General features: G+C 39.5%; 1 protein-coding gene across 2 annotated transcripts in view; it reads left to right on the top strand.

Moving 5' to 3' along the window:
- RARS2 (arginyl-tRNA synthetase 2, mitochondrial) overlaps positions 1-22,375 on the top strand; it is a 33,650-nt gene that overhangs the window by 7,192 nt on the left and 4,083 nt on the right. The window contains exons 7-17 of one of the 2 annotated variants that reach the window (XM_027743555.2): positions 1,500-1,583; positions 5,166-5,242; positions 7,910-8,065; positions 9,474-9,580; positions 10,183-10,278; positions 13,475-13,535; positions 16,664-16,740; positions 18,033-18,157; positions 19,695-19,762; positions 19,862-19,971; positions 21,002-21,097. In XM_027743555.2, the coding sequence (XP_027599356.2) occupies positions 1,500-1,583; positions 5,166-5,242; positions 7,910-8,065; positions 9,474-9,580; positions 10,183-10,278; positions 13,475-13,535; positions 16,664-16,740; positions 18,033-18,157; positions 19,695-19,762; positions 19,862-19,971; positions 21,002-21,097 (1,057 nt within the window). The remainder of the gene's footprint in view (positions 1-1,499; positions 1,584-5,165; positions 5,243-7,909; positions 8,066-9,473; positions 9,581-10,182; positions 10,279-13,474; positions 13,536-16,663; positions 16,741-18,032; positions 18,158-19,694; positions 19,763-19,861; positions 19,972-21,001; positions 21,098-22,375) is intronic. The other variant, XM_039388112.1, reaches the window with a different exon arrangement.

The raw sequence follows: 22,375 nt of genomic DNA, 5'->3' as shown, positions 1-22,375 counted from the left end.
AACCTTTCACTCCTCTGGTGGAGGGGCCACGTGAGGCTCAACTTGCTAATTAAAAACCTTTTGCTTATTATGCAGTGAAGAGAAGAAAGTGGTGTGTTGCTGGCAGATTTAAGTCACATGTAATGTAGTTTTATAACTGTGAATATTAAATGAAGTAGTTTTAAATTGGTCTGCAAAGACATCCAATTCAGTTTTCATTGAGGTGTCATGAGTCCTTTGAATTTTAAATTCCTAATTTGCACTGGACTGCAGAGCAGTCAGATAGTTATGTCTTGGTGTCTGTCTTGGAAAAAGCTTGCTTTTAATTACTTTATGGCAGTATTACTGGCACAGTTGCTGTAATTTCTAATGGTATAATTAATAAGTTTATTGTGCAGTACTCTAGTGACACATGGAAAACATTATTGCTCCCTCATTTCCCTCTCTCACAATAAAAACTAGTAGGTTATTAGTAGAAGATCCTACGGCATCTGTGCATCTAATATTGTATTAGTCATAAAGTACTTAAAGTATCATGTATAATTATTAATTACATAAAGTTGATAATTGTGCCTCTTCATGGACTGATAGTTGAGTGAGATTACTCTTTGTGTTCCATTTCTGGACCCTTTGTTACAGGAAAAAAACCCACTTTCAAAAACAGTTCTGTAGATCAGTGTTTGTTCTGTGGTAAGAGAATGAATTAACTACAGAGAATGTGATTGAGAGTAATTGCAAGCTGTAATACAGTGTTATAACAACAGAAGAAGAGAAAGTTTTCTGCATCCTTAACATCCGTATTGTAATTAAAAGACACCCTTGAAACACAGGAAAATGGAGGAAGGGATATGGGTATTTCTTTTTTGGAATTCCATGGCTGTTGCTAAGCTCAGGAGGGAGATGAGGGGCTTTTGTTGTAACAGTGGTTAGAACTAAGATGTCCTTATGCGATATGATAAGTTTGGGGTGTAGCGCGTTGAGTGCAGAGCTCAGAACTGCCCCAACAGTGTATGGAGATTCAGGACTTGATGTTCTCTATTTAACATCACAGTTACCAGGACTTTATGAATCTTGAGTGCTTGCCTAACCTCCTGGTATGAGGTTGCCTGACTCTGATGGAATTATATATCCATACTTGTATGCACACATATTTGTGAGAGTACGAGAAGACTTTAAAAGGTGTTTTTTGTGATTGCGTACTTTGCAGATTGTGCATGCCCATACACCTGTGTATGTTTTTATCACTGTTGTGTGAGATACTTTATGGCACTTTTAAAATGCATGACGTTTCTTTTTCTGCTCAGAAAGGAACTCGCTTTTTACTATTACTCCTATTATTGTTTTTAGTTGTGAAGTATTTTAGGAAATACTATGGAGTAATCCATCTGATTGCTTTTCCTCTTCCTTTTGAATACAGATTATACAAACTGTATTCAAAAGTTTCTGTAGAAAACAGAAACTTTGTAGTCATGAGAAACTACCTACAACTGAATAGTAATATCTTTTTTTTTCCTTACCAGGGAATTTTATAGCAAATCTCAAACTTGCACTGGGACATGAAGTAGTAAGAATAAATTACCTTGGTGACTGGGGCATGCAGTTTGGTATGTTTTAATACTTGTTTATTCTGTCTCCTTTTCTACTGTATCATATGGTCTAGGTGTCCAACTTCAGTTTTTACTGACCACTCTGCACTCATAAAGAGTGATATCCTGTTTCCATGCATGTAATACATAGTTAATTTCCTTAAAATACGAACAAAACAATCCAGACTGATTCATCAGGAGTATGACCTGTACTGCTGTACAAGAAATAACAGGAGGAAATTTACCCAACAGTTCCTCTGTCCCTCAGTAGCTCCTCTCTCAGATTACTTGTGTGTAGTTTGGGGGTTATTTTCTGAGTATGCTTGTTACACCTTTGGAGTCCTCGTGGCTGAGCAGACTTCTGCTGCTGCCTCCAGACAAAAGGTGTACCTGTTACCGTAACTGTTGCACGTCTGCTGTGATCCTGTCTTCCTTATTCAGACTTTGCATGTGTAACACTTGTGGAAGAGTAAACTTGCTAACTTGCCTAGGCCACAACAATAGAATAATTGTAACAATGCGTATTTTATATTTGGGTTGTCTTTGTGTGTGTTTGTGTGTTTTCTTTATGTGGGTTTTTTTTTGTGTGTGGTTTTTTTTGTTGTTGTTGTTCCTTTTGGAAAGTAGTTCATTATTCATAGAGCATAATTAATTCCCACAACAACCAAATTTTGGCAGGTTGAGGCCCAGGGAGTTTGTATCTTTAAAGATATCCCTACACTTTCCCCAAAATATTCAGCTTCCGCTTAAAATGTAGCACAAGAGAGGTGTATAGGTGGAGAATGTGCAAGTGAATAGGTTGTGGAAAACTATCAATCATATATGCACACACATAGACACCCCTACCTCTTCTGAAATGTCCATTAGATAAGTGAGGACTGAAAAATCCTCTCATGTACAGCCTTGCATAGCTTGATATTTATTCCCTGACCACAGATCATTTAAGTCCAATTGCTGGATCTATAGCCATCCCTCTTTTATGGCAGCTGACCCATCCATAGAATTCACAACTTTGTTGACTTCTGTTAATCTTGCATTTTAAATTTATTTGTATTGTCCTCTTTTTTTTCTAATTTCCTCAAAAAAGCTGTTTTGACATATTTTCGGCATTTAAAAAAAGGCAGTCATCCTCCCTTGCTCATTCTTTAAGGCTGGTACACCTGTGAAAACTATAAAAATTCCCCACTTCTTTTGTAATAAGCTTTGGAAACTATTTTTGAATGGCAAACACAAAGTGCAGTGTCCATTAAGCAGTCACTTTTGCTTATTCCAGCCTTTATTCTACCCCCTCCAGTTTCAATGGTACTGCTGTTTATGGGGACATCAAGGAATCAATTTTATGGACAGAGCTGGGTTACTAAATACTCTACTTTCACTCCATTTATGTATTTAGATTCCTAACTGTAGATAACGTAACAAAAATATTCAGTTTACCCATTATCCTTCTAGATTAAATTCCTGGCATTTAGACAGTGCAGTGTAATGTTCGTATGACTGTGAGACCAGTAATAGAATATTCTTTCCTTTGTTAAATTATTTCCTCTGCAGCTTGCCTTCCCTGATCCTGTTTCTGATGAAACAGTAGCTTATAGCAGAGCTTTGCCTCACTTAGAATTTGTTTATAGGAATTGAATGCGGAATGAGTTCACCAAAAATTCAGTCAGTTTCATTATTGCATATTTCATTCATTTTTGACCCTTAAACATAATTTTATCACTATGCTATTGTATAATCAATGTGGCAATGACAGTGAAGCAATGAAATGCAATGTGGTTAAAAGGCTTCTCAGCTGACCTCATTCTGTCTTTCTTTGAAGATACTAAATAGCACTCTGAATTCTCAATATTAGGAATTTAATGTATTTTAATGCTAAGTTTCCTGAAGGTATAAAGATCACAATGCCTGTTATTTACATGTACCTGTTAAGCAGCACACAACTGACCTAGTAGTTCCAACTGTTTCTTTCAAAATAGGTGATCCCCTCTTTATCTGGGCTGGCTTAGCTCAAATATATGACAGGTATTATAACAAATAATATAGTCATGCTTCACAAAATTACAGCATTGAAATATTGCTATAGTGGTCCTTTCTCAGAAGCAGTGCTGTAATTAACCGTCTGTCAGCATTTCTTTTACAACTGCTGTTGTCAGAGGCTTTAAAATTTAATGATTGAAAACATATTTTGCTCAAACGTGGCAAAGAAGTGCTCAGCCTTCAGGCAGTTTTGGGACAGGTTTCTTAAGGTAACAGTGTTTATGCAGCCACACTGTCTGTCAATCTGTCTTCCTGTCACTCTGCTCCTAATAGATTTTGAACCCATTGACCAACTTCAACCAGATCTGACAAGGAAAAATGTCTCCAAGAAAACTAATTTCCTTTGGAATTGTGACAGTTGGCAGCTGAATAGGGATAAAAATACAATGTAACGCCCTGTGGGAGAGAGTTAACTTTTGTGTTTAGCCTGCCAGCAAATCAGTCAGCACCTCTAACTCAGAACTGGTCTCAACACGTGCTGCATCTTGCCAATAACTGGTGAGTGTACCAAGGTCTGGAGGTAGTTCAGGGAAGACAGAAACTGTGTGGAAGGATGTGTTTGGGTTAAATAAAGACTGGCAGTTGTGCTGGGGATTGGTTTGTGAAGTCAGCATTGAAAAGTGGAATATTTAGGTACACTAATATCTAAGAGAGATCATTAGGAAATCAAGCTCCAATTGTTTGTAGAACAAGCTGTCCTTAGCTAAACTTTCTTTCAGTAGGATTAGACTAATTTTATTTCCTAAACCCTAACCTGTTTTTCTTCCTTGAGTCTGCCATGGCTTCTACTACGCTCAGTGTTTCTTAGAGGGAAGTCTTGAGACAGTGCTATTTGTTTAGTTGCGGAGGGTTTTTGAAAAGGATAACTGCATACCTATTCCTACATCAGTCCTGGTCCTTGTCAACTCAGAGGAGTAAGGTGGCCTTGAATTTAGCGTCACATAATCTAAGAGACATTACTGAAGGTGTTAGTGTGGTGTTTTTTTCAGACAAAAAGAATGGGATTTGGATTTCTTGCCCTTTCAGGTGGCTTTTGGGAAGAGCTGAAGCCAAATTGGACATGTGAAAAAAGCTGCGTATTCTAAGCATGCAGCAAAAAGTTCCTTTGAAAATATTGCATGAGTGATATGTGGAATACCACATTGTGTTCCTGTTTCTGTTGTCCTTGAAACGATAATACTCTTAAGGGAGAAAGCAAAACAGAGTTTTGAGCATGATCTGTTGCTGGACAGTTTCCACTATGTGACTTGTCATTTGCAGGTCATGGCTGTGTAAAAGTTGATTTTCTCTACAAGTCCAGAAACACAAATTCTAATTATGAGGAATTGAAAAATCAACACAGTATTTCTTACTAGTTTCTAGCTATTATATTTTTGGGATGTTTTTCTCATGCAGTGGAATAATAGGTTATGCTTTTCATATGCTTTATTTTTGTAGCATACATTATTGTTTTAAAATGTAGGGCATTTGTTTTATTGGCTACAGTGCTAGAACTAGACTTGCTTATGAAAATAACATAACATACTCTGTGTTGTTGCCTAACTCTGTATTTAATTGTTATTCAAGGCTTATTGGGTGTTGGTTTCCAATCCTTTGGCAACAAAGAAAAACTAAAATCCAGTCCTTTACAACACCTGTTTGAGGTAAGTTCAGAGAAGACCAACTATACACTTCAGAGGACAATCCATTTAACTTAGCTGTCAGTTCTGTACAGAATCAGTACAAAAAGTGATTTTAATGTGTCTGCAGGGTCACGAGGAGACTCACGTGGGATTTAAATGACCGTACTTGAAGGAGTAGTGCAAGCCTGGGCTGTGGCAGTAGAGACTGCATCTGATGCTTTTGGTTACCAAAGTTGTGAAAAGTGAGATGTATGCCTGTTGCTAGTGTTTTTAGAATTTGATTTTCATTGCTCCATGCACGATTCACTATGATGGGGCAAAAGGATCTTGAAAGAGTTTTGTGTCTAATATGGAGCTTTAACATTTATAGCTAAGGAGAAGTGACTGTCACTTTCCAGAATGCTGCTCTGGCTCTGCAGAATGCTCTTTCTTCCAGGAGTGTGAAAGAGCCAGGAGCATTAGAAGGTATAGTTTCTGCTGACAGCCATTCAAGAAATGCCTTGCAGCAGTAGGGAAGGCTGTTTTATTGCAGGAGGTTGCCCTCTCAGTTACCCACCAAGCCCACAGATGGTACAAGTGCTATCGATTGCATTTCTGTGTGTCAGGGACAAACCTGACTCAGTGGACTCTCCCAGTTAGCAATGAAGATTGAGGTATTTTAGCAAGCTTTGTCTTTCCAGGATTAATATGGTTTTGGTTGTTGGATTGCTCCATTCCAATATGCCTAATACCATCTGAGTTAGTACTTACTTCTTCCTCTTTAGCAGTTCCTATATCACTTCCTTGTTTTCATATAGTGCAGTGAACCAAAAAGATTTTGTCAGTCTTTGGTACTTATAAGTGATCTTTGGGTGACAACCGTGCTGGATGTAACATATATACAATACACAAAAAGGACTTACATACTTACCTGCACAGATCCAATAACTGTATGGATAGGTGGACAAAATTTTCTGAGTGGCTGATGTTCAAGTCCTCAGCCTCTAAAAGGAAGATCTCACACGTTAATGAGGCTTTGTCAGTGTTCTTGTGTGACACTGTCAGATGTTCTCTCATTACTAAGCTGAACTGTGCTTCACCCTGTGAGCTGGATATGGGAACCATGGCCAGCAGTGTTCAGACAGCGTGTTGCAGGATGACTGTTCTGCATAAATCTGTTTATTGGTGAAGGAGCAAACTGTGTTTGAGTATTTGAATAGTCAACAGCTGAATGCATGTTAGTGAGATTGTTTATGTGGCAGAATAGCTCCTTCTGAGCTTGCCAGCTTCTTTGATATAGGTAAATTTTGTTCTTATTCCTTCATCCCTGAGCCCTGCTGAATTGAATTGATAGATTCTCAATATGGAGGTGTTTTAGAGCTGTAGGACTGATTAAGAGAAAAAAAGTAGTCATGTTTTGTGGTTGTGCATGCTGTGTATTACTTTTTTTATAATTTAAGTCCATTCTTAGAATTTAAATTTTTAATACTTGAATTTTGCACTAAAGCTTTAAAATTGCAACAGTTTGTAGGCTTTATTACCTTCAAATGTAGAGAACAGTATTCAGTCAAGATGCAAAAGGTTCTAAAACAGTAGTCGTTTAAGACCAAATTGATTTTTCAATTATTCCCAATTCCTAAGTGTTTGTTCAGCTGTATCCCTAGTTATATCAAAAACTGAGATGTGTTTCAAAGTGGTGTTTTTTCTGCTGTTGTATGAAATTAATCTTTCCTATAGTTCATTTAAAAAGAACATTTCCATAGCACAGTTTCTATATAAATAAATGTATATACAAATGTACCTTTCCAAACATCTTTGCACCTTCCATTTTGGTGACGAGGCAAATGCAAATATGCTTTTTGCATTTTTTTTTTGCCGTATAACATAAAAGATTGGGCATAGGTGGACACTAGAATGTGTGAAACTACTGGTTTCTTGGAACAGATTGAATTTTCCCTCTACTTTAAATTTATTTTTCATAGTAGAACTAAGCAAACAATAAACTTTGAAACTTGTCAGCAGTTAAAAATCTCCAAAAATCTTCAGACTTGAAGGGGAAAAGTGAGTTTTGCTCTAGAAAAGAGGAACCCGTTGAAGCAAGGTTTGCATTGTTGGCACACTCATTGAACGTTACAGGAATGGAGTTTTTACAATTACTTATTTTTTATCGAGATTGTAATGATTTGAGGATCAAAACTCCTACAAATATTTAAAAGTTAAACAGCATTAACTTTTTTTTCATCATAAATGGGTTGGGGTTTTCTTTTTGAGCTTGTAAAATACTGAGTCTATCAAGGATTTTGCTGTTTCAGTTCCTATCTCATTTTTAGGCAGTGTAGTTGTTTTAAGTATCATCTTTGTGGTTCTCCAAAGAAAGGTCTGTGGTTTAAATGTCCGTGATGGTTTCGTTTGCACACATAAATGAGTTCTTCCACATTTTGCTGCTGCAGCACTTTCAAGGTTATGAAGAGGATCATAGCAGCAGCAGTAAGGAATTACAGCATTAGTCTTCTTTCAAGATAAGCTGCACATTTTCCTATTGGACTTTGGGCTATTCATTCTTTCTTTAAATGGGAAATGTGTTTCTTTAACATGTCTTTAGAATTTTGACGTTACAAATGTCATCTTTAAATGTATTTGTATTGTTCTTGTAGAACTTTATTTTATTGGAGGGGAGGATTATACTATTTCAACATTGTCATATTTTAGGTGTATGTGCAGATTAACAAAGCAGCAGAAGATGAAAACACAAAAAAACTGGCGAAGGATTTCTTTAGAAAACTGGAGGAACATGATGAGCAGACATTGTCACTTTGGAAACAATTTAGAGACTTCAGTATTGAGGAATACATCCAGATTTATAAGGTACAAATCATCCACTGCTTTCTCTGTGTTCTTGGTCTCTTTTTCTCTATTGCTTCATCAGTATAATTGATAGTGCACAGTACCTTTTCATCCAGGAGATTGCCAAGCAGTGAACTCACTTAGGAACAGAGATTGCTCTAATACTGTCGATTCGTTGCCTTTCCCATAACCTTAAGGGTGTTGTGGGGAAGCTTTTTCTCGATAAGCCAGGTTACGCCCCATTCTGTTTGGAAAAAGCACAGTAGCTGATCTGCATCCAAGCAGACCATCACTTTAGTTGCTGACATCCTAGATACTTTTTATTTAATGATGTCTATGTAACACTGAATCCAGTCTCTTGGTATTGATACTACTAAAGAGCCAGTGGAGTCCATCTGAAGATTAGCTGGTGTTTTTCCCACTTGTGATGGAATTCTGGAATGGGTGGCCAGTTTTGATGGGCTTAGACATTTTTTTTTTAACTTGCAGCTCCAGAGAGTTTGTGACTTGTTTTCTATCTCTTTCTTCTTCTATTATTATTATTATTTATTTAAAATTTCACTTTTCTATCTCATTCCTCTTGCTGTATTTGTAGAAATTGGTCACGTTTTGTTTCATCCTCGATTGCAAAGTTAAAAACAGAAGTTGCCTGCCCTTTCCTCAATAGTCCAGATAACCTGTCTGTGCTTTAATTTCTTCCCTGAAACATATCTGTGGAGTCAAGCCAAGTATTCTAAGTTAAGATCTCCTAAGTGAGACACTTGATAATTCTAGTGGAAAGCTCACCTGTAAGGGTAAACAGGTATTGGGCTGTGTATGCAGCTGAATTGTGATGGTCACTCATCACTGATCACATAATGACTGGTACAGCTAGATCTTTGTCTCCCAATTTCATTCAAACTAATAAATATTCAGCTGATGGACTGACCAGTTTTGACAGTTAAGGTCATCCTGTCTTTCCTGAGTGTACCTTCAGGCTTCATAGTAATGATGACTTCTGTATGCTCAGCAATGTTTGTGAGCAGCTTCTGCCTTTTTAAATTTCTTTCAGTTTCCTTTCAAATAGAGTTGGTTTTATGTCCAAGTACAATCTCTGCAGTCCATGGCTCTCACCTCCAGCACACCAAGTTAAAGACCTGCCTCAGAATTTTTGTACTGATTGCTTTAAGCAGTTTACGCCTAATTTCTCATGAACATTATACCCAGGCTGTATTCAATTTAGGGAGATTAATTCTAATGCAGAAATCAATTAAATCAAAATCCAAATATCCTTTTCTCTTAACAATGAAGTGATCTTTCCTGGAATAAAATTAATCTTTGCACTCTATCTGATGTGTGATGCAGACCTATTGTCTTACTTAATTTGAAGAAATTATTAACCTCAATCTTATCAGTTTTGCCCTTCTTTGATATTCTTGGAACTTTTCAGCGTCTAGGAGTGCACTTTGATGAATATTCTGGAGAGTCACATTACCGAGAGAAGGCCCAGGAGGTTCTAAAGATGTTGGAAGATAAGGGACTTCTTCAAAAAACAACGTATGGACTCATTATTCAATCAGTGTAATTTACTTAACATCTCAGTTGCATTTCAAACAAGATATGATGAGTGAGGTTTGTACATAATCTAAGGCGAAGAGTTTTCTTTAAATGGTCTTGGTAGCTGTCCTAGTAGAAGACCAAGAGGATTTGTGCACTCACAGTTAAAAATTAAGTTTGCCTTTCTGTGGCCAGTACAGAAACTTGGCCATGACAAATTAAGTACAATGACAGTGTTCAACTCATAATGGCCTTTTAGGCTGTTAATTAATTTGGTAGCTGCATGTACCATTTAATGAGCAGAGTTAGATGAGATCCTTGCTTTGATGAAGCAGGTGCCTGGCTGAACTGAGATGGAAGCCATAATCATGGAATGCACCAGAACATGGACAGGCTCCCTGGCATAAGCAGTGGTGACAACACACTTACGGGAACAGTCTTCAAAAATACTTAAAGGAGACAGTCATTCAAAGAAAAAGAATAAAGTTGTCTACAGTGAGGGGGTTGGAGGCAAGAGGCCATTTTGGTTCTGACCTCAGTCTTATCTGAATTTACCTGTATATTAGCTTGCAGTTACATCAGTATTTTATCTCAACTTACAGAAAAGGGACAGGAATCGTGGATCTTTCGGAAAAGAAAGACCTCTCATCAGTTTGCACTGTCATGCGTAGTGATGGGACATCTCTTTATATAACAAGGCAAGTAAGCTCATCTGTGTTCATTGCCATTTATTTTGCCAGTAAACTTTTGTACATGAGTACGTTTGTAACTGATAGTACAGATTTTGAAGCTTTTTATTGCTGGGATGGAACACCCTTATTGTTGAGTAATCGTAACTGGAACTATCAATGTAACTATGTCAGGATAAAAATGGATGAGGAAAAACAATGGCTTTTAAATACTCTTCCTCCCCTTAAGCAGTCTGTAAGTAAATCTCTTCTTTGCATAAATCATAATACTTTCTTCAGCTACTAACTTTGAAAACAAAACTGGGATCTCTTGATCTAGTAAATAGTTGCCAAATAGTGAAGGTTTTAGAAAGATCTTTGCTTAAAATGTTTATTGACAATGTGATGCAGAAAAAAATGATGTCTCAGCCATGTCTGCATTTACTCAGTGGACCACCAGCACTGTAACATCAATTTTATTGCTGTTTTCCTGCCACATCATCAGTATCCTGAAATTCCTCTTGGGTATTTTAATATAGAAGCCTTAACAGTTTCTTTGTGCCAGTAATGCAAACAAATCAGAGGTCCAGCTCTCAGGGTAAACTGTGTACAGCTTTTCAGGGTGAGGTTATTAGAGAGATGTTGCAGTCAATCCTGCTCATTAAGGAGCTGCTGAATCCTGTAACCAAACAGAGACAATGATGCCACAGCTCCATGCCCAGAGGTCAAGCAGTAGTAAGGCTGATCACCTGTTCGAACTAGGCACAGATACACACACAAATACACACACCCCCACACACCCACACACCCCAGCCAAAACCACTCAGCCCTCAGACAGCACATTTGGTGTTTTGTTCCCCTCTGGCTGATCAGAATGAAGGTCTGTTACTATGAAGAAATAGATATATATGTCTGTGTGTAGATATCATGGCTGGGCTTCGCGAACGAAGATTTGGGAAGGCTCTGTCCACATTTGCTACAGGCACGCTGGTGGCTTATGAGGCCAATACGTGACAGACATATCCGATTGCAAAAGGCACAGCAGAAAGACTCCTTAGATGGTGTATTCTGCAATACACGGTTCTTTCTGCGTTGCCTTTTTTCCTCGAGGGTGATCCTGCGTGTGTTCTCAAAGGAGACAGCTGCATTATAGATGGTGTGTCTCCAGGCCTCCCGATTTAAGGCCAGAGTAGACCAGTTATGTTGATCAATATGGCCAAGGCTGAGATGTTGTTTCAGGGAGTCCTTGTATCTTTTCTTCCGGGCTCCTCTCTTGCGGCAGCCAGTGGCAAGTTCACCATAAAGCAAGATCTTAGGGAGGCGGTGGTCCTTCATCCTTGAGACATGCCCTGCCCATCGCAGCTGTGTTCTCATCAACATGGCCTCAATACTTGTGATAGCTGCCTGTTCCAGAACAGATGTGTTGGTCACATAATCTGACCAGTGGATGTTTAGGATTGTGCGGAGACAGCGTTGATGGAAGCGTTCTAAGAGACGCAGGTGGTGGCGGTAGATGCCCCATGATTCGGAGCCATACAAGAGAGTAGACAGCACTGTGGCTCTGTAAACACTGATCTTGGTGCTTTTCTTCAAGTGTTTGTTACGCCATACTCTTTTGTGGAGTTTTCCAAAAGCACTATATGCCTTTGCTAACCTGCTGTCGATCTCTCCGTCGATCTTGCCATCTGAAGAGATGAGGCTACCGAGGTAATTAAACTGTTGGACTGATCTGAGCTCTGATTGGCCAATGGTGATGTGGGGATGATGGGGGACTTCCTGAGATATACACACTTATTTATGTGATATGTATTATTTAGAAACCCAAGTAATATACGTATGTATTGTAGGTACAGAGTACGTATGTACCCTATGTATCCCTCTAGTAGCTGATATTCTGCCCATTAGCTGTCCCTGGATCCCCAGGTCTCCCCAGCTGTTGGCACCTGGACATGCAAGTCCCCACGGCCCATAGCCCCGCTCTGGTTACTGGCACAGACACACTGGATCTCTCCAGTAACTGAGCTTAGACATGTGACTATTGGCTCAGGATCCCTGCTCTGCTCCATTGCCTTCTCCATAGAGACACATGTACCCAGACAGATCTCTCAGTCAGCCCCCTGGCCCCATGGTCTCTCCAGCTGCTGGCCTGGACCCCCTGATGCCAACGGTACAGACTCCTCTGGGTGCCTCCTCTTTGAAGGCACACATTTATCTGGATACTTCCCAGCTTACTTCTCCTACTTGCTGTCTATTCAGCTTGATATTGCTCAGTCACATGTTGATGTGTGTGCCCTCACTCCAGATGTTGGCATCAGAGACATCTTGGCCCCTGTGACCCATGGTCAGACTCCAGTTGCTATCACTTAATTTCGCTTATGCCCAGTTCCCTTCAGTTGCTGGCACCACAGATGCACAGCCCATATGAGCTGTATGCCCCAACTGCAGATAATGGTACTTAGACCTCCAAATTCACGTGCATACAGAAGAGAGAGCCCCCTCACCTAGGGAGAGTTTGAAATAGAGTTTTATGAGAAAACAGGAGAGATCGTGCTGATGAAGTTCAGGGCACAACTGAGCAAACATACTACCCAGCAATTGGCTTACAAGCCACCTGTCCCTGTTATCATCTCCCTTTCTTTTCCTGTCCTTGGTTCCTCCCCTGAGCGTCCTATGCTAAGTCTTGGGCAATTGCAAAACGCTTTTCCCCTTCATCCCATGTGTCCCATGTCCTTAAGCAGTACCCTCCCTCAGTCAGGTGGTCTGGAGAGCTGCTGTGGTGGCCCCTGAGGAGGCTTTCAGACTGGAACGTGGGGCCTATGGCTCTCTTGTGACAGCCCCTGGGAGGGGCTCGAGCAAGTTGTTTCTCTGTACTGCTGTGTGTGTATGTGAAGATGAGCTTTGTGCCATGTAACCTAATGCTAAGCACTGGGTTAGTTTTCCGAGAGAGGGTTGTTTCTCTCGTGTCCCAGTAGGCAGACAGAGAGCAGACCTACTCTGCACGTAAGAACTGTTTCCTCAGTAATTTTCATAGTTAGTGGTTTAAAAAAACATTTCAAACATGTCATCAGCTAATTATACATCTCTTTTTTTTTTATGTAAGGCATACATAGATCCTTCTAACTGGGCAGTCCTCTCCCCTTCATAAAAAGTAGATTATTTTTCCGAGAGGGAAATAATGACGTATGTTTGAGTGAAATTCCAAATAGTTTCTTATTATCTCTTCCAGAGATCTTGCGGCTGCTATAGACCGAATGAACAAGCACAGCTGTGATACTATGATTTATGTGGTAAGTAATTCTAGATTCAGCAAACACTTTTGAGCCTGACTCTTTCCAGTAATCCAGGGGGGTCTCTTGCTCACAATCTGACTTAGACACATGGTATTTTTGGCAGTAAAATAGATGCCCTTACTGCCCAGCAGCTGTGCCTCAGTGTTTCTTGGTTCTGTTTCAGTTCACGACCCACAGAATGGTTGAAAAATAACTTTAAACTAAAAGAGAGTAGGTTTAGATTCGATATTAGTAATAAATTCTTTACTGTGACAGTGACGAAGCACTGGAACAGCTTGCCCAGAGGCGCTGTGGATGCCCCATCCTTGGAAGTGTTCAAGACCAGGTTGGATGGGTCTCTGAGCAATGTGGTGTAGTGGAAAATGTCCCTCCCTATGGCAGGAGGGTTGGAATTAGGTGATCTTTGAGGTCCTTACCAACCCAAGCCTTTCTATGATCCTATGAAAATCAGCTCTGGAGTTATTCTCTATTATAAAAATTCATTGCAATTAGTTTCAAAGGAACTTTTATTTCGTTTGACATTGTATTTTCTCCTTAATCAATCTGGATGAAGCAGTTATAGTCAGGGAATGTTTTTATATTTCTTGGTTTGATTATTTTGATTTTAATAGTTCCAGCAGTATCAATAATTGGATTACCTCCTCACTTGTGTGAAACTCTTTTTTGCTCTAGTATTACCAGGGAGATATCTCATGATGCTTTTAGATCTTCTTTTTCCCAGCTTTAGAAAAAAATAATTTTGTAAACCGTGTTCTTTTATATGAAGTCAGTAACATGTGGAAAAAATCTGCACGTTGCTGTGATGTGTTTAGTAATGCCCATATACTTTCTCTGGTACAACTTTTTCTGAAGTCAGTATAATGTGACCAGATTCAGGGGACAGGGAGAGATCAGTAAGCACAACATTAAATACACAGGTAGTTGAAAGTGCAATTTCTAGTTAAATGACGTTCCTCCTTTTATTTCAGTCTTCAGGAAGTTTTTCATAGCCTGCCATTCCTACATTTTGTTATAGAACAGGGAAATTTTTTTGGGAAATTCTTTGGATTTGGTGGGAGTTTTTCTGCCTCTGCTGGCTGGGTTAATTGACATTGAAGGACAGTGTGGCTGTGAAAATGCAATGCTTTAGGAATTAGGGATGTTTCCTGTCTAGTTCATGGGGATAGGTAATTATTTGTATTTGTTATACTGTGAGGTGGTGGGGACCAAGGAAGAAGGTACAATTAGAAAGAAGGAATAGTTGGGTCTCTGCTTTGCACAGATTAGGATATTGCCTGAACGTTATGGTCATGGAGGGAGTGAGTGTGAAAGCAAGTCTTGAGCTGACTGGCTGCTCACAGCTGAACTCCAGTAACTATTTACTTCCTTGGCTGGCCCTTTTTGTCTTACTCTGAGTCCAGATGTGCAGCAAAACCAGACTGTGATGTGATTGATGTGTCAATTGAATGTCTGACTTGAGGGGTTTTTTATCACTTCTGGCTTCCTGAGGACTGGGAAAGTGGGTTATAACATGAGAGGGTGATAACGTAGGCCGTTAGGAGACTTTATGGAACAGACAGACTAATGAGGGACCTGCCAACCTCACTGAGCTTTGCTGCTGTTTTGTGCCAGTACTGTGTAATGAGTTAAGTCTTAACTCAGCGTGACCAGAGGCGAGAGGACTTCATGGGTTTAAATGAGAACACTGATGATTTTAGTCTTCAATTATTAAATACAAAGGTATAGCAGAATCCTAATCTTGTTACAAGAAAATTATTTAGGGACTCTTGAGTCTTATTTTAATAAGATCATCTTGTCTTCCTCAGATCAACTTGTTAAAGAAAACATTAAATTGGTTTACTAGTTGTAATGCTGTAAATCAGTGCATTCACCAATTTAGATTTTTTTCAATCCTACTTTTTTCATAAAAAGGCAGTGATATGAGAAAAATATTCAAAACATTTTAAAATGTGTGACATATTATTAAAGACGTACTAAGATACCATTGAATGTTGCACTCAAAGCATGAGATGAAACTGCTTTTATTTATGAAGAATTGAATATAATCCATGCTGCCAGACTGCACACTTCTCCCTTAAAGCTAACCACTTAGTGAGAGAGATCTGGCTTTGTTACAGGTACAGAGATAAACCTCAGATGGAAGATGAATGGAAAAGACCTTGGAAGGCCTAGTTTGAAATGCTGGCCACTGCTATCCATTTATTAGCCTTGCTTGTGAGTCAACATGGAGAGGTGATAGGAGTGGAGCAGCTTATGAGGAACTCTGAAAGAGGAGGCAGGTGCTTGATACAGAGGTAGAATTGAGAAGGAACACAGATAAGCACTTCACTCACTGCTCACTCATTGTCTTGGAACACAAAACAAATGAGGAAGTAGTGACTATTTGGTTATCTCGGCAGGGTTTTTTAAGGAGGGATAAAAGGGAGTCTAAGTGGTGTAGTCAAAACAACTAGGTAGGAAAGTGAACTTTGCAGCAACAGCTGTAGCTAGAAACACATATGAAGATCATTGTTAGGCATAAACCACCATCAGAAACTACTTCAGTTAATAGGAGAGAGTAACTGGAAGTAAGAGAGCACAAAATGCATAATTGTTATGAAATTGTGATAATTCATACTTCTTTTTTTAAAATTCTGTAGCTGCCTTATAATGTAAAACTACAAATCACACTAGAGACAATAGAAACTATTGGGTTCTGGAGACAGACAGCTTAAAGAGGTGTTCTGTTTCTAAGCCAAAGGAACCCTAGCGTTTGGTGACGTAAAACAGGGGTATATAACGAGCAGCAAGGTTCTGAGGTGGAAATGGAGGGGGTTTTTTGTGGGCAGCTCACGAATTATGGGAAACTAAAGAACATCAAGGTTTCCTTTCCCTTCATGTCTTTTTGCTTCATGACTTGAATAATGTCTGAAAAGGTAGATTACTTTTTTCTAATATGATGCAAAATCCCATTGACATAGATTCCAGCTGCCACAATTTCCAAGTCTTGTTTGTCTTCATAGATTTTAATTCTGCTTGCAGTGACTTACTGGCACAGTATCTGTGGTGGTGTGTGTTTGTGTGTGAAAAGCTAATCCCTATCAGACTTGGAGTGTTTTCTGATATGCATGAATTCTATTCCTTAGACAGATAAAAGTCAAAGTCATCATTTTCAACAGTTATTCCAAATACTGAAGCTCATGGGTTATGACTGGGCAGAAAGGTATGTATTTATGAATCTTAATTATATTATATATCTTATTGAGTTGATTTTTTTTTAAAATGAATAATTTGTACATTGGAATTTCAGTAGACTGTTCTTTTGAGGAGAATCTCCTGATTGTGTCCACCTACCACCATACTATAGCACATATCACGTAGGCATTTTGGTTGAAGCTAAGCTACAGGATGTGATGCTGGTGTGCAACTAATGAACTCCAGAGTGGAAGCAGACATTTGGCCTGTAGGACCCAACTAATACTAGTCCAATAAGGAGGAAAAAAATAACAAAACAAACCCTTAGAATAGTGTGCAGTGTGGGCCTCAGGTCCTCAGCACCAACCTTTTCATTCTATATGCCCACTCCTGCTGCCCTGATTTATTTGTGAATGGAGCCATTGCCGTGTGTCCAGGATGTGAAAAACAGCCCTGTCTCTCATTTAACTTCATAACTGCTTGATGTGAAAAAGAGAAACAATCTTTAAGAGACTGTGGCATAGCTTCTGGGATATTGTGTGCTAACATATTAAATTATTATTCTTGAAGTATTATATTTTAGCAGTGATCTGAATCTGAGTTTGAATCATGCTTCAGGCTTGAAGTATCTATTGCAAGGAAGTGTATCCCTGCTGTTATTCATTGTAGTTACCAATCCTGTTAGCAATCTGGGCAAAGGTCAGTAATGGATCTGCAAACTAAATCATATTCCTCTGCCAGACTGCATGTCTTTTGTGGTTAAATATAGCATTTTAGCCTTCTGGAAAACTAGACTGCCTCCTTTCACAGTGCTTAAAGTTGTCTTAGATTCTGGATCCAGAATAATGCTTGGGATTATTATAAGCAGAAGCAACGAATATTTTATTATTAGCAATGATTAATTATACTTTTAGTTTAATGTGCCCACAATAGAGTTATTATGACTCCCTTTCTAATTATATTAACAGATCTGTGTTGGCACAGTAATTTGATCTGTCTACATCCTGCCTCTCTTCAATTTATTGCAAATTATTGCATTGAGGCCTCTGTGCTAAAGGTAGTAGCAAGAGAGGTTCCTGAGAGCACACAAATGACCAGGTTATCATAATTCTGATCATAATTTTCCCATTATATAATAAATATGGAGCTTTGGTTGCTGAAATGAGAGTTACTGATTATATCACAAAGCTTTCTGCGTTGGAGTGTTATTTATTCAGCTGTTATTGCTGTTTCCTGGTAGAGAATCCAGCTCTGAACAAACACTGCAAACATTTCTCTTGATTGAAATGTAATTTTAGGTCCTGCTGCTTTTCGACACAGGTGCCAGCATGTGTCTTTTGGTCTAGTTCAAGGGATGAAGACTCGAAGAGGAGAAGTAATTTTCCTGGAAGATGTTTTAAATGAAGTTCGCTCGAGGATGTTACAAAACATGACTTCCGCAAAAAGTTAGCTATTTCAGGTCTTATTAGTTTCTTTTGATGTTCTGTGTTGATCAAAAATGTGTCATCTTTTCCACCCTTCACTCTTCCCTGAATCAGACTAATCACCGTGAAAGACCCTGATATTTGCATTTCTTACCTCTTATAATATAAACAATGTTAAAATAATTCTTTGCAACTCTGTGAACTTCCCTAAATTACAGATTTGCAAATTCTAACATTCAGTGATATTATTTCATCATGCTTTACAGTGGGAAGAAAGTACCTGTCTTTGGAGACAATAGTTGCTTTTTTCTGGAGGGACAAACTAGCCCATAGAAGGGTTGGGGCTGGAGTTCAGGCAACAGTCAGATTTCATCCAAAGGATTTTTGACTCTGACAGTTTTCTCTGGCAAGAGTAACTGTAGCTTGCCTTCCACTACTGCCTCGTCATCCTCCCAGCCCTGTGGCTGTTCACAGAGTGCTCAGGAGGTCACTGCTCTGCAGCAGAATGTGCTGAAGGGGATATTTGCCTTCACCTCACTCGGGCTGTGGCTCTGCGACCTTTTCCTCTTGATGCAGTAAAGATTTAAGCAGTTCTCAGTGAAATGCTGCCCCCTCTTGTGCTTTCTGGAGTTAGGTGCTGGATTGAATCAACCATCTAGTCAGGTTAAATAGTGTGCGTCTTCCTTGCTCTGCCTCCTCAGCTTTTTTAATCCAGGTAATTTTGCTTGTAGAGTGGACCAGGAGAAGGGGATCAGGCAAAATGATAGAAGGGTGCCCCTCGATTCAAACCAGTTTTACTGCAGAGAGGATTGGAGCTTAGACTTCAGTCTCAATATTGGTGTCATAGCTGAGTGCAAAGGAAGCATTTTAATGCTGGAGTGAATGGAGAGTGTGCAAGCCTGATCCCTTTATGTAGCCTGTTCTGCTTGTACTCCCTTATCCTCTAGGTATTGGTGGTACCAATGTGGGGTATTGAGTACCTCACAGTCCAGGGTTGGACTGGAACGATCTTTAAATGGCCCTTCCAACCCCAACCATTCTGTAATTCTCTCAGTTCAGAGTCTCTGAGTATAGTCAATTTAGGTATCTTCTTTAGTGGATGGTGTGACAACTCCCTGAATGTATCCAAATGCTCCATTAACCATTGGAACGACTTTTTTTTGGTTGTTTATGCACCTGTATCACTTGTAGTTTATCAGTTTTCCAACAAAATCTGAATTGCCCTCTCATTCTCCTCCTGAACTTAGAGACTGGCTGTCAGAACTGTGAAGAGGAATTCAGGGTAGTCTCGCTATCCTGTTGTAATGAACCTTTCTGACCTAAATATCTGTATTCCACATACTAGGGGAAGTGGGAAAAAGCCCATCTGAAACAGCTGTATTTCAGCTTTTAAGAAAGGTTTATATTCTGGACTTGTTGCTGCATGCATCTTGACAATTTCATATTGCTAGTTTAGGGTTTTGGAAGATCTGCTATTTTATTGGCATCTCCAAGTCTGAGCAAGGGAGTCATTATGGTACTGCAGACTTAACTATTGTTTCTTTCTGTTTCTCTTCAGCAACCAAAGAGATACAAGACCCTATGGAGACAGCAGAGAAGGTTGGTCTTGCAGCACTAATAATTCAGGTGAGTCTGAGCTGCCTCATGACCTGTTTGCATCTTCTGTGCAAAGTTAAAAACTGAGATGAAGAGCCTTATCTAGGTGACAGTGATTTATTTCTCCAGGACTTCCGGGGCCTTCTCTCGTCTGATTATCAGTTTAGCTGGGATCGAGCTCTTCAAAGTCGTGGAGACACAGGTGTGTTCTTGCAGTATACCCATGCCAGACTCCATAGGTAAGTTAGTGTTTATGCACAAAAGTACAGTTTTACATGAATTTTAACCTTATTAACTTACTGCTTTGTTAAGTAGTAGTGTCAGCTCCTTCCTAAAATATGACACATGTTCACTTTTTCAGCAGAGGTGTGAGTTTATGATAGGAATCATTGAAACTTCCCAGAAGAGCAAGCCAATTAAAATGAATTTTCTGCCTCATTTCCACAGAACTGAGCTGCCTGTCCATGTACTTTGCCAGTTCTAGGAACAGCCTCTCTGTAGTTGGTGTCAGTGATGAGGAATGGTAGCCCTAGGATTAGGGAAAGTGACATAAAAACCAAAACGCACATACTTGTTAAATATACCACATCACAGAACTTTTGGCTACCGCAGTAGCTAGTGGGGATTTTTTGACATTCTGTTATTTCCCTCTTTTGGTAACCAAGGCTAAAAGCAGATCCCTTCCTGTTGACTCAGGTCGAACACCTAACACATTTAATCACTTCTTTAAAAGAGATTCAGAAGAGGCAAGTTTGAGCGCTTTTATTAATTATAATGAACTGTCAGAGCATTCTTAATGCAGAAATCAGTATGTATTTTCGTGTAAGGCCCCTTCCTGGATCAGGCCAAAGGTCTGTACCACCCTGGTGTTCTGTCTGAGGCAATGCTAGCAGGAGGTGGTGCTCAGGGAGAATGTGCAAGCCTGGTCCCTTTCTGTATTCTGTTCCCCTTGTCTTTCCTCATCATCTAGGTATTGGTGGTGCCAAGGTACCATTAGTGGGGTATTGAGTACCTCTCTAGTCCTTTTAGCATCAGCTTCTGGACCTGTTGTCCATGGATATGTCTAATCCTGTTGATACCGAATGGCTAGCACAATTTTTATATTTCTTTGTCTTAGTTGAAGTCAGCTAGTCTGTCTCAGTGTTCCATTCATCTTGAGCAGAAGGAGCCTACCCTTTTTCTTAAAAACACAAATTACTGTTTTTCTTGTTCAACTTTGCTAACAGGAGGTTTTCATCCCAACATTTGTTTTCCATTCTTACACCGTAGTTTAGAACGGATGCATGGGAATGCACAGCTAACTGATGTTAATGTGGCATGCTTGCAAGAGCCAGACGCCATCTCTGTTCTTCAGCATCTTCTCAGGTTTGTCTAGTTTTCTTTCCAAATAGCAATTCTCTTAAAATAAACCTCTGGATATGCTGCCAACCTTTTGAGAAGGCACAGACTGCGTGATCATGAGAAATGGCTATTTCAGGCAATGACTTGTCTGTTGTGCCCCACTGATTGCAACAGTAGCCCTCACTTGGAAATTTTTGTGGCTTTAAGAAGCCATATGACAGAAAAAGCTATATTTGGAACATACTCGTGTACATGATCCTCTTAATTCTTTCTTGTCTTCACAAAAGTATGCTAGGCTCTATATAAATATTAACTGCAGATTTAGTTGGTCCCTTGTATTCTGTTTTTGTCATGTGGGAAAAGAGAGAGGAAGTGCTCCTGAGTGAGGTGAAACGGAGTGTGCGCATGCACATCCAGTAGCTCAGCATCCTTCAGAGCTACTGAGTGTGCACAACTAATACCTGTTAATAGCAGTAATGTTCTTCATTAATTCAGTCTTAAAGTTGAGCTGTTTCTGTTTTCATTATTTCATAGATGTGCAGTTAAAATACAGAAACAAGGGAGTTGTCCGTGTTGCACAGTGTGTGATGGAGTCAGAAGTATCTGAAGCTTTCAGAATTCCTAGTGAGAGGTCCTATATACTGCACTGCACACTGTGCAGTGCTAGAGAGTTAACTCTTTTGACCCTACTAAGACCTTCTTGAGGGCATCTGTTTAAAATCTGGACTTTCAAAAGTCATGCCAGTGTCCCAGGTGGTTCCTTTCAGCCTGTAGCCTGTAGAGTCCTATCACTAACTGTAATTGCCTCAAGAGGTCTGCCTGAAATTCATCATATGCTGCATGTTCTCTTGAGCAACAGGACCAGCCAGCACTCTAAATAAGACCAGTAGTGTGTTATTTTTCCAGTGCCATTGTATTTCATGGAAAACATGAGGGTCATTTCTTGGGGTTTATCAGATTAGTGCATAGCTGCCTGTCTTATGTGTGAAAACGGACAGGGTTATGTGCAGAGATCACTGCATTGCAGACTTGTGTCAATTTTCAGACAGAAGTTGTTGATCCACTGCAGGGCTCTTGATTTTATTGAACTTCAGGTCTGCTTATTGCGAAGGTCTTTGAGCCTGGCCCAGTACCATATGGAATCTCTGTGAAGCATCTCCAGGGGCCTTTACTTCCAGCAGAAAGCAGTATTGAGGTTATCTATTAGACCAGGCACTCAAGGGCTAACAAACTCATCTTAAAATATTCCACAGTTTCAGGAGTAACAATTACTGTTCAGTCCTCCTTCTGAGTTGCCATGAC

The sequence above is a fragment of the Pipra filicauda genome, unplaced genomic scaffold (assembly GCF_003945595.2).
Source record: "Pipra filicauda isolate LSUMZ 115617 unplaced genomic scaffold, ASM394559v2 scaffold60_size3304689_pilon, whole genome shotgun sequence".
NCBI lineage: Eukaryota > Metazoa > Chordata > Aves > Passeriformes > Pipridae > Pipra > Pipra filicauda.
This window is presented reverse-complemented; position numbering and strand designations above follow the sequence as displayed.